At 46.9% G+C, this 17,664-nt stretch overlaps 1 protein-coding gene across 2 annotated transcripts in view; it reads right to left on the minus strand.

Moving 5' to 3' along the window:
* Window positions 1–4,071: 4,071 nt before the first annotated feature.
* Window positions 4,072–17,664, minus strand: part of CD247 (CD247 molecule) — a 58,125-nt gene continuing 44,532 nt past the window's right edge. Inside the window, exons 2-8 of one of the 2 annotated variants that reach the window (XM_063358483.1) lie at window positions 14,635–14,741; window positions 11,841–11,894; window positions 10,488–10,571; window positions 9,726–9,761; window positions 8,653–8,709; window positions 6,660–6,698; window positions 4,072–5,158 (exon numbers count right to left, since the gene is read on the minus strand). In XM_063358483.1, the coding sequence (XP_063214553.1) occupies window positions 5,093–5,158; window positions 6,660–6,698; window positions 8,653–8,709; window positions 9,726–9,761; window positions 10,488–10,571; window positions 11,841–11,894; window positions 14,635–14,741 (443 nt within the window). In that variant the 3' untranslated portion in view covers window positions 4,072–5,092. Of the gene's footprint in view, window positions 5,159–6,659; window positions 6,702–8,652; window positions 8,710–9,725; window positions 9,762–10,487; window positions 10,572–11,840; window positions 11,895–14,634; window positions 14,742–17,664 lie in introns of both variants that reach the window. The other variant, XM_063358404.1, reaches the window with a different exon arrangement.

Here is a 17,664-nt window from a genome sequence, read left to right on the forward strand (position 1 = left end):
CGTTCCTTAGTGCTGCTGAGGCTCAGCCCCAGAACTGGAACATACCCCCTCTGCCTTATTTCATCTCTCTACCAAACAGGACATTGTCAAGTAGCTCAGACCAAAATGCTGATCTGTCTTAAAACTGTGTCGGTCTGCCGGTGAATATTATCCTGCAGAGCTTTACATAAAACCGTAAGATACTTAATTTATCAAGGTAGCTTCCCCTTTCCTCCTAAAATTCTCTTATCTGTTGTAGGCCCCACTTCAGGATTCACACTGCCTTTGCTGAATTTTGTAGCAGCAGCTACTTAAGCCCTATTCCCCGAATGCGATAACGTTGTGTGCGAATGAAGCTGGCTGGCATGTCGCGGTGCTATAGAAATCTGAAATTCTTAAACAGGAGGATTCCTAAGTCATTGGAAATGGCATGCGAAAGGGGCAAATCGTGGAGATCGCACAACCCCCTTGAGAAACAATTTAGGAGCAAGAGCACCCGTGACAGTGTCCTGAGAACAAGGCAGTTGAGACAAAACCTTTAGTTCTTCCCCCATTCACTCTCCATGTGTCGGCCTCTGTGACCCTGGTGCTCCCTGCACCCGAGCGAGTCCGAGGGGAAAACGCAATGCGAAAGACTTGGAGATCAGCGTCGCTCCCCGCGACTTCCCGGGGGGCCGGACTGGGCCTCCCTGCCAGGCGGGAAGAAGGGAAGGGCTGGCTGCCGAGCCGCCCGCGGGCGGTGTGAGGAGGCCTGGGGCAGCGCTGGTCCCCGTGGGGCACCTCGCCTGCCGGCCCTCTGCGGGAAGGACCCGGGCAGTAGCTTCTTCGTCCCCGCCAGTGCCGTTGTTCCATTTCCTTCCTCTGTGGTAGTATCTAAGGCTAGGTGTGAGTAGGTGTGGGGTGTTTATCCGCCACAGGTACAGGAGCTGTCGTATACCTCATTTCTAACTCGTAACTGAGTAACTTGCTTTAACTTTCTCCAAACCCTACAGAGTTGCCAAGTCTGCCCTCCCTCCTTTGATTAACACTGAACTCTGGCCTATAGCACCCCGTGACCTGCAACCTGGGGAGTGACCCCCCAACGCCTCTGAATGTCGCTGCTTAAAAGCTACTGCAAAGTGAGGGCAAATTGCAATCTTACCTTATTTCCTTTGGTTACAAGGGGTCCTCTCGATTAGTCTGTGAATATCCACCCCCTCCCCTCCACTCTCCTCGGAAAAGGGCTGCCCGCCCTGCCTTTTCCCCACCCCGGGGCAACTGCCCCGGGGCCACGCTGAACTCCAGGGCCCGGAGGCACGCTCAGCCCCGTGCTGCGAACACGCTACTCACTTTTTAACATGACCAAAAAAAAAAAAAGAAAAAAAAAGAAAAAAAAAGAAAGAACTCTCCAAATATTTAATTTTCTTCTTTATTATTTGACAATCCTGTATCCCTTCCCCGCTCCCCAGCCTGGCCAGAAGCTGCATCCTTAACCCGGTCCATCTTTATTTGAATGTAGTTCCCCTACCCCCATGGGAAAGAGAAGCTTTGTCAGGTCACGGTGGCTGCTATAAGTCGGGAGGGGGCGGTTTCTTTGTTTTGTTTTGTTCTTTTAAAATTTCCAGCCAAAACCAAAGATTTCCTAATGATTGTATAAACTCAAAACAAACAAACAAACCAAAGACAAAGGGCGTCTTCAGCACCAAGCCCACCTGTGAGGCCGGCCTGGCCAGGGCCAGGGTCTCCGCCAGGGTCCAGCCCGGGGGTCCAGCCGGCCCCCGGCCCCAGGGGCTGCCCCCAGGCGAGGGGTTGCTGCCCCGGGGCCCGGCCGCCTCCCAAACTCGCTGCCCCGGGAAGGGGCGAAATCCGGGGCGCAGGCGCTGGGAGGGGGCGGCCGGGGGCTGCGCAGGTGGGTTGAGGAGCTGAAGACTTGGGTGCAGGATTGGCTGCTCTGCTGGGTGCTTTAACCCTCTGGGGGCTGGGTGATGTTGATTAATACACGCTGAGGTGCACTTCTGAGCTTCCCCCCTCCCCCGTCACTGCTTGGAAGAGGCTGTCCTGTTGTGAGAAATCCCTGAAAGAAGAAGCAGCTTTTCATTTCTCCTCTAGTTCCTTTTTTCTAGATTTCTTTTTATTTTTGCAGCACCACTGTGCAACTATGCATTGTATTTCTCAACCTTTTATGCTAGGTAGATGCCTGTGACTTTTTAACTTTGGGGGGGGGATTGCAAACGGAGGAACTTTTTACATGGATCTTTTTAATCTCAGTTGATTGGGGGGTGTTTGGTTCTAGGGTCATACAAGCTCTATCCCAAAGCAAAATCCAAATGTTAATATTATTAGCCTGATGCAGATACCAAAGATAATTTCTTTCCTGCAGAACCTTAGACTTGTGTATTAAGTACGATTACCCAGCACTTGCATTAGTCTAACCTCAGTAATTCCAAAGCTTAGATGTATATTTTGGTATATTTCTGGGATATTAAAAAATTGTCGTTTAAATTCTTGTTTGTTTCAGTGTAATGCTCTTAAAGTCATAGCATGGAGATAACTGAACTTGTCCTATTCTTAGTAGTTTGAAATAATAGTATTTTTGTATGTTTTGGGTGTGTCTATGTATGTATTAACATAACAGTTTTCACTGCCTAGGTGTTCATAAATAAAATAAAAAAAAACAACTAAGGGTTTTTAAACTGTACATAATATTCCATGAGGAATTTCCACCAGACCGCCAATTTGGATCGCATTTTCACTGACAGCCGCTCCCAACTGGGATTCTTTCTTTCTTTTTAAAGAGACAGCATGTTCTTTTTTGTTCCCCATTGACCTGAGGTTCTTTCTCAGCGTAAAGGGGGTTTCACGGTTTTTAAGGGATGGGCCAAAGAGGAAGTGGCTTAAATTTTGTTTTAAAAAAAATATTTAACACGTTCATTTGAAAGCTAACCCTTTGTACGAAGAATCAGGAGTTGAGAAACAAGCTCTTTCTTCTAAATCCAGCAGTAGTTTTCAAAGAGACGATTTGTGAATGTCTGTGGCGTCTGGGCAGTCCCTTTGTTGCTTCTTTTCTAAATAAGAGAAATTTTCAGTCTTAATGGTGTCACTGCTCTGTGCAACTGCCTGCTTACACTGGCTGGGAGGGGTTTTTTTCTCTTGCCCTTCCTCATGTACTGCATTTATACGCTTCAGGTCAGCAGAACACTTGAAATCGAGGGCCATATGGGAGTACCCGTACCCAAACCCAACCCAAGCTTTTCTTGAAACTGAAATGTGAGAGTCCCACACATTTCAAAACCTCGCTGATCACACTAGGGGTGAGGAGGAAGGCGAAATGCTGTCTCTTTAAAGATGTCCTTTATTATTATTATTATTATTATTATTTTCCCAGTGGTTGCCTACAGATAGCTGTAGGCATTGAGAGATTGTGTAGATTACAGTAAATCAGAATGAAAAGGTAGATTTTGTGTAGATGCATTTGTCTGCTGTAATTTTTTATATATATTAAACTTACTGTAATTGTACAGTTCATTTCTGTTGTAAACATCATTAAACCATTTTCCAAGTGTTTTAACATGTATGCGCTTGTTTGTACTTTTTTAAATGTGAGGAGGAGAAGCCTAATTCCCTTTCCCCCTGCTGCATCAAACCGGGCCAGGCGATTGTTATTTCATGCTCTTTGTCTTGTCGAAATGGAGGAGAGACGGGGTTTTTTTGCACTCTGCTTGAAGCTTTTGTTCTACTGCTGTATTATCAACTCCTCTCCTAAAAGAAAAAAACAGCTTCAGTTGCTTCCTGAAGGCAAAAAGAAGAGTCAGATGACACCTACGGTGAGCATCCCCGAAACAAGCGTTGGCTGTGTTTTGAAATCAAGATCCATTTATATATAAAGAGCATAAAGGTGATGTTTTTTCTTCTAAGAATTTCTTCCCCATTGCAACATCCCGTCCCACCTCCCAGGATGTGTTTAGAAGCTCCTGTCGGAATACCATCCTCCTCAGCTTGCCTAAGAGATAATGCTGCCGGGTGTAAATTGGTCCAGCCACTGACCATGTCAGTTAATGAGCTTGTGCCGATCCCACAGCTGTTCACCACACACACACAGGTCTTTGACTCTAACTTTATTAATTCATCAAAAACGCATTACATTACTGAATTAGTATCTCTTTGGAATAATATCTGCATCATCTTTTAAAGGTAACCCGCTGATAGACTGGTTTGGAAACCGCATTTACATTGGCTTTTCTACAGTTTCTGTTGCCCAGAAGTGGTAGTTTTGATCTGTTTCTGACATGAGAGTTACTGTGCCAAGTCTTACAGAGGGAGCCTGTTCTGCAGTGATAGTTGTAGATGTTGCTAAGGTGAGGGGGCAGAAGTTTCAGCCGAACCTTTCAGCCAAATGGGATTCTCCAGAGTGAGTTTTCCTGGCTTTTCCAGTATTACTCTCTTTATCAGAGTCCAGACTCCTTGTTCTCATTGTAACAGGGATCTTTCACCACCTGAGAAGTCTTAGCTCCAGGCGCTGGATGAGTGGCAATGCCATTGCTTGATCTTTTCTTGGAGCTTAGTGCGCCTTTTCTTCGTACTGAAAAGCTGGTGTTTAGCCTCTGTCCTTCACTACAGTAACATCAAGTCACTTTTTACAATTTAAAAAAAAAAAAAAAAAAAAAAGTCATACCCCACTGAAACAGTTTTTAAAAGGTAAATTTAAAGCAAAAGGCTTAGCTGGCCTGTGGCAAATAGCCTAAAGATAAATACTACAGGAGATAACGACAGCCCTATCTTTATAAGTTCTTAAAATGCAATGAAACCATAATTACATGTCTTGATACCCCCGGATGGCAAGGACGAGCTATGGAAAGAGATGTTGTAGTAGATGTGGTCTGGTTCCACAACACAAATCTTATAAAAACGGGCCTAATAACCACTGTTATTGGGAACAACTTTACAGATATGTACATTTTAATAGCTAAAGCTTGCAGTTACATGATTCAAGGGAGAAGGGTCTGACCAAGTCCAGACATATTCCCTCTGCGCACCAACAACAAACAGTAGGTGGCTGCACTGAGAAAATACGTGGCGCTTGTTCTGCATGAAAAAGGCATCTCTCACCCTTGCCCATCCCCTCCGTGACTCCCACTTAGCGGGGGGGCAAGGGCTGCATTTGGAGAGCATCGTAAGTGTCCTTGGTTGCTGTACTGAGTCCCTGAAAAAGAGAAAAAAAGGGTGAGGTGCCAGTGTGAGTGCTCAGTTCTCCCTAGCTGACTGGCCAGGGACAGGGTGGCAGGGGCTTAGTAGCAGAATTTTAATTATTTATTTTTTTCCTGCAGGGGTTTGTTTTGTGTTTTTTTTTTTTTATACTCGTGAGTGTTTCCTTGGTCTTTGTGTAGTGTCAATAGCTGTCACATATCTGAAGGCAAGATGGATCCTGAATAACTGTTAGGACCATACAACTACAGCAACTCATCCTACCTGGTTATGCAGATCTTCAGGGTACATTTTCTTTGCATATTATTGGCTATTGAGAGCAAACTGATGCTAGAGTGAACTTTGTCTGCTAACTAACTAAATGAATAGACATCAAATCATGAACTTTTTGTTCTCTGGACTTCTCCTCGGCAATTTGGAAGGGAAGTCAGATGCGACTCTGGGTAATTTGGCAGCGGGGCTTCAGCCGGCAGCAAGCCCCGGGCAGCATCCCCTCACAGCCCTGCCTGCCACACAGCAGTCCTCCGCCTGCCAGCCTGCACCAGCGAAGGTGTGTCAGATGTGACACGTGAGTTACAGCTCCCTGCTGCTGCCGTGGAACCAACCGCTCCAAGAGCGGGGCAGCAGAATATGTGGCAGAGGCACAGGTCAGCCCAGAAGGTGGCCAGAGCTGAGAGAGCTGGGGCTGCCAAGAGCGAGGATGTAGTAACACACATGGTGCCTGCTTGTAAAACTCCTAGCTACCCTTCACTCTGCTATGACTATTTAGTGGCATATGGGGAACGCTGGTGAGATGATAGTGCTTCTTATCAGCTACCTGTGACTATCAGTAGGGCAGGTTTTGAAGAAGGGTACCGTCAGCTACAACTAAGCCACCTTACAGGAAAACTCCCTGGCATGTGCTGCAGCAGAAGAACTTTTTAATACGTATTTTATTTTTGTCATTTTGAGATGTCGGTGACAATGTCCAGGCTTCTACAGAAAGTAAAACGCGTTTTGGAACAATTATGCATGGCAGCCCAAATGATGCCTTATTGATGGACTCTGTGCAACACTGAAACCCCCCAGTGCCCCACAGGGTTGGAGGTGCTGCCCAGTTTGTGCTCTGTAGCTACAGCGGGACGGGCTGAACCACAGATGCTTTGGGTTATGACAGCTGTTTGGCAATCTGAAGATTTCCGTTTAAGCAATAAACAATTTGGAGACAGAACTGTAGGTGTCATCTGCTGCAGCCAAAAAGTGGTTCTTCAAGATCTAGGACTGTGGAAACGGTTCCTCCCAGAGCAGCTCGACAAGCATTCCTGCCACTTGTATTTAGAACATGCAGCCACTTTATCACAGTACCAGCTGTGTGGTCTTTGCCCTGAATCTGAGTAACTGTCCTCAAGAAAGGTGCTTTGAAAGCTCTGCTTCATCATGCGTCGCTACCAGTGTGCTGAGATATGTAACTAGAGGCTACAATTAAGCCATGAAGATAGATGAGGGTACGTGTTGCTTACCTGGTAGAGACCTTCATTCCCTTTGCCTCGCCGCCTCTGCTGCTTTGGGAAAGAAAAAGAAGCGTAGATTAAAGGGTGCTTTCCCCATTGTGCACAAGGAAAGAAACCCCTGACTTTCCCCCCATCCTGCACTGAGGGTCGGCAGCTGCGCTTGGCCTGGACACCCTCTGCACACCTGGGGAGGCACCTGCCAAGTCTGGACCAGCCCAGACACCCTGCAAGGGCTGTAGGAGAAAATAGCGAAGATTGGAAATAAAAAGGAAATTGCTTTGGTTTGCTGACATATTTTCCTGTCACACTGTTCGAATGCTGCTATTTCTTTGATTTACTGTAGGTATAGAGATTTGGCAATGCTCCTGTAGACACCAATTGTTTTATGGGCTGAAGGCACACCTGGAAGACATGGGGCTGTATTATTTAAATTGCTGCATGTCAGCGGGTGTCCGAGGGGCTCTGCCCTCTATTGGACAGGCATGGATAAATAAATTCTCCAGCGCACATTTGGTAAGCTGTCTAGATGTTCAGAGGAACTGCAAAGAAGGCCGTCTGAGGACAAAGTCACACAGGATCCAGTAAAATAGGCACTGGGACTGTTGTACGAGTAGAGCATACAAACAAGGTCCCTCAGACCAGCCAGGTACAAAGAAAAACCTTCTTGCTTGATCGTGCTTGCTGCTGCATTCCCAGGGGTATAGGGAGCCGCCAGGCAAAGCAGCCGAGTTGTGGATGAGAGAGCGCGATTTCCAGGTGAGACCGAGGGACAGCAGAGCTTACAGCCCCCCCGGATGGAGGCTGACACGGCAAGGCCATGGCTGGTCATAACTGCTGCGCGGCAGCAGAGCACCGACTGTGTCACAAACATTTCAGGAACGTGTGGCAGAGAGTAGTACTTGCCACAATTAAAATTGCAGCAGTCTGTTAAATGATCATTTATCTAGAATGAGGCAAAGTGGGTGGTTTTGGGGGGGGGGGGAGGGCGTCCCCAGTAATAGAAACAGTCATAAAAACATGGCGAGAGTTCGCATAGTCACAGCTTGTAAACTGAGCTTGAACGTGGCAAGTAGGCATTAGAATAATAAAAAGAGAGGGGATTAAATGTCAGCGTTGCTTCAGCATTTCTCAGCACTAAGCTTTGTTTTGAAATGCCTTATTTTTTTTTTCACTTTTCAGAGGGAAACTAAAGGTTATATTTAAGACACTTCAACATAAAATAGAACCCGTCTAGCTCACAGCAATTTTTCGTTTTGCCATGAACAGTGTCCCCAGATGGTTTCTTTTTCCCAACAGAAGCTTCCCTCCCCCAGCAGTTTGTGCGCAGAGCTAAAACTTACCTGTTTGTTGGTAGCTTTAGGCATAACTGATCTGTTCCCTCTTAAAAATTTGAGAGTGGAGGTGGGTGAAGGAGAATGTTTCCCCCACTACTTTGTCTGAAGACAGGCACAAGGAGGAGCTTGCAAATGCTTGCAAAATAAGGCAACCCAGCCTCGACAGACCATAGAGGGGAACCTGTGAACCTCCTGCTCTGAATTGCTCTGGAGGAACACGCTCAACTAATGTGAGTTGCTGGGCCACAGACGTTGCAGTGTGTGACCCGTCTCATACCTCCTGCCTCCTCAGCTGGGGCAGCCCTCAGGATTTTTCTGTGCGAAGTTGAAATATTGCCAATCCTTGACATGATTGAATCCGCCCAGGGACGCTGCTGGTGTATCAGCCATGTTTCTAATACTGGTGGGACAAAGTTTACTGTCGGATCACCTGGTTTTATGGCTACTGTAATGCTATAGCTACATGTCTGTCTTACTGCTGCACCAAACTGCACCCACTTACTACAGGCAAGCGGCAACTGCTCTCAGCTGTGCCTGTAGGTGCTGTGCAACACGGGGACCTCCTTGTGCAAGGCAGCTACGTGCAGCTGGAGCTACTGCCCTGAAAGGGAGCAGCAATGAAGAATTTTTCATCCCGGGCTTTCCCCAGGCAGGAAGGTAGGACTCACCTCTCCCTTCATTCCGATTTCACTGTATGCCTCGCCCATCTTGTCCTTCTGCAGTGTCTGCAAGCAGAGAGGGGGGAAGGATCAGCATGTTACCAGAAAAGCCAAGCCAGCCCCTGGGTGACTGCACTCCAAGCCTGTGCCTCTGGGGCTGCCTTGCCTTCAAAGCTTCGATATATTCCAGAGAAGAAGGGACAGTGGTGGGACTTGACCGATGTGCATTTATGTAGATGCTATACATGATCAAATCTGCTCAGCATATCAATACCACCCCATCTCCAAACACTGAGATGAATATCTCTACCCTCAAGCAAGTTATTTATCTAGACTGGTGCCAGATACTACAGAGCTGGGCCAAAGGAAAGCTGTAAGCAGCATTTTTTCAGGAGACAAACCCAAACATTCAGCTCAGGCCCAGAGAAAAGGGAGGTCTAACACTGCAGTGTGAAGGTTAAGAAAGTGGAGCTCTTCCTTCTTCCTTACAGGGAAGCAGTTCCCAAATGCTTACGACCAGCTGTGATCAGTGTCTGCTTCAATAACGCTGGAGGCCAGTCTTGGAAACACGCTCATTTCTCAGCAAGCACAGAACACCCAGAAAGACCCAAGTTAAGACATGAGCTTTAGCATTCATGTCTCCATCCTCTGGAGCACAGACCACCACATTTAGCCAGAGTTGAATCAATTAAATCAAGAGGCTCCTAAGCAGCCAAGCCAGCTGCTTAGGATGGCACTTGGCCTTTGTCAGAGGCTGGAGAACAAGCACATAAAATAGCACAGCATCAGTCTCGTGGGACGAAGGCTGGTTAGTCACTAATGGCTAACATAAAGGGATCGGGAGGTATCTTGATCCAAATTCTTTTCCCCATCTGCCAAAGCTTTTCTCCTATCACGGAGAAAGGAGCAGAAATTTTCTAGCAAAAAAGTGGGGGTTGAAGGGAAGAGAAGTCTTTGAAAGCAGCTGTTAAGTTTGAAGCAAAGCTGAAATTGGGTAGGGGGAAAAAAAGTCTCCTATGAGATAGAAACTTCTATTTCCAGCCATCCCTCCCTCGCCTCTCCCTCCAGCTCTCTCTACTCACTGTGTAGACGGTGTCCTGAGGGTTCTTTCTTCTCTGCTGTAAAACAAAAGAAGAGAGTTGCCTACGTGTTGCACTACCAGCATCCCCACCACCACCTTCTACATGCTTGTGCATTTGCTCCAAGGCACGGTTACAGCTCTATGGATATGCCATACCCGTTACAGCCCATCTTGCCTCCACCCATAAGGCTCTGCTAAGACAACTTTTTCTCTGGAAAATCAATTTCATTTTAATAATTGATAAAACTTAGCTCTTCTCTGCCCAATCCCTACACCTGTCACCTGCAGGCAAGCCTACACACCGATGAAGAAGGTTTACCCACCCTTTTTCTTTGAAACTGCTGGGCTCTGCAGCAGAAACAGTTGTTTTGGCTGCTGCTTTACTTTGTTGGCACTTGTGTGGCGGCATCACGTGCAGCGAGCTCTGGTGAAACACCCACTCCTGCCTTGCCTGCTCCACATCCGCCCCAAGGCTGGGTGTCACTTCCTATTCTGGGTGGCTGCGAGCTCTCAGCAAAGTCACTTGGGGAGGGGGGGGAAACGAGGGGCAAAGATCAAAGGGGAGGTGGGGGGAAGGTTTACTCTTGTCCCCACCACGCTGCCAGCGTCTGAGTTACTACACAGATTGTGCCGTTCCCTCTCCAGGAAGGCACTGGTGCTTAGCAAACGCGTGCTGAATGCCTGCATGTCTGAACAGCGGTTAGAGATGACAAGGAAGGAACCAGCTTAAAAGAAAAAAAGTGCATGTGTGGGAGGAAGTTACCTGGTGTCTCCCGCCCAGCTCAGGGTCTGCTCCTCGCTTTGCCCCCAGAACATCATATTCATCTCGGTGTCCACGAGACAGTTTCTGAAAGGAGAAAGCAAGAAGCAGTGACAGACATTATAATAATGAGAAAACAGATGTTGGCTTAATGCAGGAAAAGAAAGGGAACCCAGTTTGGTGTCCAACTTTGTGAGTATTATAACCGAGCTAGACATTATTTTACCCCTTAATGCAACTGTCAACAAAAATTTCTATGATTAAGCCACGGAAACAACAACAAGTGGTTTGTGCAGCACAAAACTACAAGCCATTGCATCAAGAACCTTTCTTAAATAGAAATGAGCTGAAAATGAGAGCACACGAGGGGGAGGGACTCTGACTTTCATGCTTTCTCGCCCACTGGTGGGTGAAGATGCACGAGCCTGATTTTTTCTTCTTGCAGAAGAGCTCATCTAAATTTGCATCAAGTGGCTGTAGAAATTTTATGCGCAACACATTTCTGATCTGGGAAAGGTTACCTTGGAAGAGGGCAAAGGAGGGAGTTCAGGTCAGAATAACACAGCTGACAGCGTGTTACTGACAAGGTGACAGGCAACACTTCTTAAATTAAAAAAAACGCATTAGTGTTCATACATTACACAGTTAAACAGTAGAACTCATCACAGGATGTGGCTATGGTCAAAAGCGTGAGAGAAAAAAAATTAAAATCAAAAGACAACTAGACATAGCAAAAATAGCTAGAGTTTAATGCTGCCATGAGTGAGCAATTTAGCTAGAAAGGACAGACAGGATCTTGTCTCTGTCCTCTCTCACTGTCTGAAGACCCATCTGGTGCTGGCTACGATCAGGGCGCAGCGGAGGAGGTACACCTCCGGTATGGTCTGGTACACCAGATCTCACACTGTGGGGCAAAAGGCAAGCTCCTGGACGGACACAGCTGCACTGCGATGACTCAGGCTCCACACTCTCGACAATACAAGAGCTACAGTCGCCCAAAGTCGGCAATGCAGCATTCCTGCGTGTTTTCCCTTTCTCTAGCCCACATCAAAAAACACCGTCAACACAGCGGCGTGCCACCGAGTCGCCCGAGAAACAGCAGTCGGCGAGAGCTGCAGTGGAACCTACAAGCCCATCCTAGCATCCAGCCAGACAAGTGACAACAGAGGCTGCCCTTGCCAGATTTTACTTCTCCTCCTTACAGCTGCTGCGCTGCACTCTTGGTTATAGTGCTTTCATTAGCTGGGTCATCAAGTTTCTCTGATCCACAGGCAATTCACTATCCATAAGTGCCCCAAAATGTCTGTCTGGGTAGCAGATTTGAGAACAAACAAAAGAAAACCAGTAGTTACTTACATTATACACGTCATCCTGGCCTGGTTGCAGCTGTGGTGCAGAGGCCTGGCTAAGCTGCAAGAGAGACCATATCATGAGCAGAGAGACAGTGGCTCCTTTCAAGTCCTTTCATTCCCTCTCACCTAGAAGTTACTGTCATCAGAAATGGGGCAGCCCATAGGCAGCCACCCGTGGCACCGATGGGGCTGCAGGCAACACAAGCCACTGCTGCGATGGTACTTCCATCCACACGCCAGGTTGCTCTCAGCAGCCAGGCCATTTTACTTGCACGTAACACCAGTTCACTACTACTAAAAGAATCTGTGGGGTTTTTTTCCCCTCATTGCTTTTGCATTCCTATTCTGTGCATGATCCTGTGCAATTGGAAGCAGTTCCATCAGGCTATAAAAATCATAATTGCAGCCTGTTTTAAGAAAAACTGGGTATCTGGGGCTGCTAACAACCCAAGATCCCAGTCCTCCAACAAAAGTGCTGCCTTCAAAGTTCCTGGGTGTCCTCAGTTTCAGTGGGCACAGGGAACCCCCGCACTCCTCGGGGGCAGCCCCTGGCTTGCGGGGCTGCGCTGCCACCATGGTAAATTGGCACAAGTGGCAACTAACGAGTAGGTAAAGGATTTCCCTTCTGTAGCTACTCTTTGGCTCTGTTTCTCACAGTATTTGGGAGCAGTTAATTGCTGAGCCAAGCTTTCTGGAAAAAAGGGCAGTTTTAGGCCAGTGAGAGCTGCTACTTCGTGTTCCAGTCTGTTCAAAAAACAGTGTCAAACTACATTCTGTATTGCTTTAACCTTCTTGCATTATTACTACACATTAAAATCTTTATTAAAAGCAACTTTCTGGATGGGCTTGTTTTTAGGCACAGGATAAACTTGACTTAGTTTTTTGAAGTTATATATGTAGTAATTACAGGTTACGTACTCCACCACTTTTCCTGTCAAAGTATCATTATTGCCACTGAACCTTTGGTAGGACCAGTAATTTAGCAAGCATCTAAGCCATGTTTCTTGCAACAGAGCCTGAATGTTCATGTGCATCATCCATGTGGTCCATAAATAAAAAGCTCACAACAGAAGAGGCTGTGACCTTGGCAAAAGCCTTTGCAAACAATTCCTTCGGCCAGGGGGTGACGTTAGCGATATGACACAGCTTGAAAAATTTATAAAAAAGTCTTAGGTTTGGGACAAGACAGAGGGCCCCCTTGGAAAACGCCCCACCGTTTTCTTGGTGCTTTATGGTGGCATTTCAGCTGCAGCGCCTCTGCTGCTTTTGGCTGCGAGACTGCAGCGTAACCACAGGCATGGCTTTCCCCTTCCTTCTGCTGCCTTCCCTCATGCAACAACTTACTCGCTGCAGCTGGACGCTACACACGTTACCAGCAAACAGCTCGGCACACCGGGAGGACAGCGAGTGCTGCCAGACCCAAAGATGAGGGCCGCTGCCTCTGATCAGGAGCCGTTTCCAGCTCCAGCTCTGCCCCTGTGGGGACCCCCAACCAGAGAAACCACAGGAGCTTCTGCCCCCCCAGCAGCACCCTTAAGACACGCTCTGAGTGGGGGAGGAAGAGCAGCCGTGGCAGCTCCCTGTGACAGGTTCACACTCTTCCTTGGATGCTTTGCTGAGCCCTCCTTAACCACGGCGCTCTCGCCCTGCACGGAGTGAGGCGGCACAGCTCCCGCCGGCGGGCACGGTGCACGCTCTGTGTGCCCCTGCGGCTTGCCCCTGTCGCAGCCTCGAAAAGAATTCCAGTCGCAGAGCAGCGCTTTCATCTGCAGTCAGGATTTACACTGGCAACAGAAAAGGTTTCCTCTCCGCCGTTACCGAGTTCTGCTCATTTCCTCCAAACATCCCTCCCTCCTTCTGGGTTCAGCAGTGGCTTTGTGGTCCCGAGAAACGATCCCACCAAAGAGCTGGTGGGGCACCAGCGGCAGCACATCACCCTGTCAGGGCTCCTGCTGGTGACCTCAGCCGTGACCTGGCGAGAAGCACGCTGGGATCCCAAGCGCAGCGAGCCTTTGCTTCTGGAGGGGAGGCTGAGCCAGATGTGCAGACAGAGGCCAAGACACCTTCTGGCCTGCTTAGGCTTGTCTGAAAGCACTATTGCACTGCAGTGCCCCGTGCCAGGGGGAGGCAGACAGAGCCCCTCCTATGATTAGCAGAGCTCTCAGAGCATGTACATGTCTGGAAACGTACATGACTCCATCACATCTTCCATGGAAGCGCACTAAAGCCACTAAGTGTCTCCCCAGATGCTGAACAGCTGCTGGTTGGTAACAACAGCCCATCAAGTTGTGTCCTTCCTGTCCCCCTGGCTCCTCTCCTGTGATTTTTGGGGTTACAGCATTTGCATCATCACACTCCTACTATCAAAGTTTTCTGACTTCTTGAGATATTTTAATACATCCTTCACAAGTTTGGCATTTATTCTGAATTTTCTGTATATTCCCTCCTCTCTTTCCAATGACAAAGCAGCGGAAGAAACCACATCACTGTTGATAAGGCATTTCCCAGCTACAATATCCAGAATCTCTGTCAGTGTCCATAACTGTAGCATCAAAATCCTCTCATATACTCTCTTCCCCTCCATTCATGAGCCCTCAGAAAGAACTCCCCCAGATTGCTCAGGCTGGCACCGGAAAAGAAGGGAAGTAAAAAAAAAAAAGACAGAGAGAAAATAAAAAATAATAATAATAAAAAAGGTCTTATTAAGAGACATGCTTCTTCTCCACCCCCACTTTCCAGCTAAGCCCAACTTGTTCACACCACCAAAGCCAAATGCATCAGTGTTTGGACAGACTGACCTTCGCTTTCACAAAAAGGGCTGTCATGACGACTGCGTAGATGAAGAGGAATCCATCCAGCATGTAGCAGAGTCTTGGGTCTGTCAGTCCAAGAACTGGTACAGCATCTGTACGGAAACATCAGACACATCAACAAACAAAGCCATTTGTATCACTGCATGCTTGATGGCAGTGCTGCATGGTGCTTCATGAAAAAATAGCCAAAATGAGGGCAAATCTGCCCATTTGCAAAGGAGATGATAGAAATCCGAATAATAACAGGATTAATTACGATAGGAGGGACCACTGCAGGTCCAACCCTCTCCCTAAACAGGGCCAGTTAGACCAGGCTGTCCAGGACCTCAGCCAGCTGAGTTAGAGTGTCTCCAATGAGACACCCTCGACAAATACAGGACATTTTACCCAGTTTCCCACCCCCAGAGTCTGGGCTCTGCTCCCTAGAGCTTGCAGGCGTGGGTCAGGGAGCGAGCGCAGGATCTGCATGGAGCTAAGCAAGGATCACTAACACCCCAGTTACTGCAAGAAAGCCTCACACAGAGCATTTGTTTTCTGGGAAAATCCAGCAGCATCTCCTGTAGGGATTCATTGCAGGGCCTGGTTACAGATTCCTTCATCAACTAAAACATACGTGTGTGTGAGAAAATACGTCCGTTTGGACAAAATTTTAAGGAGAGTCTTCTCAGGAAAAAAGTTTGTGTTAAATGTAAAAAAAGACTGACACCATTGTAGTCGACTAGAGATCCAGGCTGAAATCGCTACTCTACTTTATTCAGAAAAGGAATTTGAAGATGCATCTCCTGTATCCCAGATTATAAATTGTAACAATAAGGCTGCAGTGTCTCCTCTGTGAGGGTTCTCTTGGGCTCCCAGTTTGGGGATGTTGGAGACCATTAATCATGAGGAGGGATCTATGGGCAGGAGAGACAGCCTTTTGACCCCAGATGTCAGGACACATCCAAGAGATACACATGAAACACCCTGATGCGCTTTTGGTTTGAGAGGAGAGTTTTAAACCTGAATTCCCTGCACAGAAACTTCAACTGGCTGCCTTTTGTTGGATGGATTGCCACCAGAAGATTTTTAATTTGTTTTCAAAAGAAGTGTTAAAACTTTTCTTAGCAAGAAAAATCTACTACTATCCTAACTGAGAGCTCAATAAAATTTTTAATAAGATGTTGATGTTTGTTTCCTAGTCAACATTGCATGTGTTTATATCCCGGCTGCATCGAGCAGGACACAGTAATATTGTTGGTTTTCAGCAGCTAAAACTGATGAAACTGCACCTGTATCAGTTCATAAATGTGTAGTAAGTTCACAAATGTAGCTAAAAAAATCAAAGCAATTTAGGTCAAGAATCCTAAGTAACTATAGATCTACTATAGAATATGCAGCTCCAGGTCCATACCCAAAGCAAAAGCTGTATTACACAGTTATTAAAAAAAAAAAAGTCACTTAAAAATGAATCTGAGATGTGCTTTGTACAAAGAATTTGAGAGAGTTCAAAAGAGAAAGACAAGAATGATCAAGAGCCTGTGAAGCCCTTCAGTGAAGATAAATTGAAAAGAATTTATATGATTCATCTCCTTCCTAAGGTGAACAAAGTGTGGCAATTCTTATTAACCAGTTGTGATGGAGGGTAGTTGAACCACTCGGTGCAGCGCTTCAAGCTGCCGGAGTTACTCCAGTGCTGAGAGCAGGACCGTTCTGCGCACTGGGGTTTCTTCCTGGCCCATCAGTCCGCGCTGATGATTTCATTAGAAGAAAGTTGCAGATGACACTCAAGCAGCACGCACTCGCCACCGTAAGGAAGTCTCCTTTGCAGAAATAAAGTTAATGATGATGGCCTGACGCACTGCTCAAGTGTGCAATTTGTATAAAGCATGACTGAAAAGCCGTGTCTGGGTACTTGGTAATGTAATTGTGAATTCTGAAGCAGGTGAGGGTACAATCACTGTTCCCACTGAGAGCCCAACACAGTCAGAAAAAAACCCATATTTCCAAACAGTGGATTTGTTTGCTTGTCTGAACTAGGAGTTCCCATTCCTGTTTTTAGAAACATGTTTTTAGAAACATCTTTTAGAATCATGTTTTTAGAAACAAATCCATGGAAATAAATTACGATTAAGATCCTAGATGGCTTTCCTTCTTCCCTTCCTATTTCTATTAATAAGGTTCAAAACACTTTATAAATAATAACCTTCACCGCATTTCTTTCAGGATTATAAAACCTCATATACATGGGGTAAATGGAGACAGAGATATTAAGTTATTTGCCCGACATCATATATTAAACCAACAAACAAGCCGAGAGCAGCTACCCAGAGTTTTCCTTGTAAACATTCACAGGGCAATATTTTATGCCAGAGTTGGTTCAACACAAAACCAGCCTGAATCGCATTAGACTTGGTAGCTAAAATACAGCACCGGGAATACAGCTGTACGGCATCCAGAAGCAATTTGCTTCCAGCAGTAGTAATTCAGCTGCTTTCGCACAGTGCAGCAGCCCTGCCCCAGCGTACCCGGGCCTCAAGCTGGATGTGTCCAGAAGCAGCTCAAGGTTTTCCACCGCTGCACCCAGATCAGAAATACAGTGTAAGGAAGGTGAGCAGCCCAGCACAGAGCCAGGAAGCCTGGGGGTACCTGAGATGCCACTGATGAAGGCTTTGGGGATCCTGGCCCTGACTGCCCTCTTCCTGTACCAAAGCAGGGCATGTTCACACCGTCATCTCAAGTCTGGTATTTCTCCAGCACTAATAAACTCCTCAGACCAGGAGGAGCTTGAGCAGGAGACATAGAGGACTATGGAGGATAAGTCAAGAGTGCAAGGGACTTAGTTGTAGCTCTGTCAGCCGTGGTCAACCTTGCCTGACTCTGCAGGGCCACTCACGTGCCTACGTGGTGTTTATCTGGGACAGCCTGGTCCCCGGCACCCCAGGGATTGGATTAAAGCTGTTCAATGACGAAAATCCTGCAAGAGACAGTCTGTCTGTGATAGTTCCTGGAAAAATACGTACTGAGACAATGATGAAG

This window comes from Chroicocephalus ridibundus, chromosome 1 (assembly GCF_963924245.1).
Source record: "Chroicocephalus ridibundus chromosome 1, bChrRid1.1, whole genome shotgun sequence".
Lineage (NCBI taxonomy): Eukaryota > Metazoa > Chordata > Aves > Charadriiformes > Laridae > Chroicocephalus > Chroicocephalus ridibundus.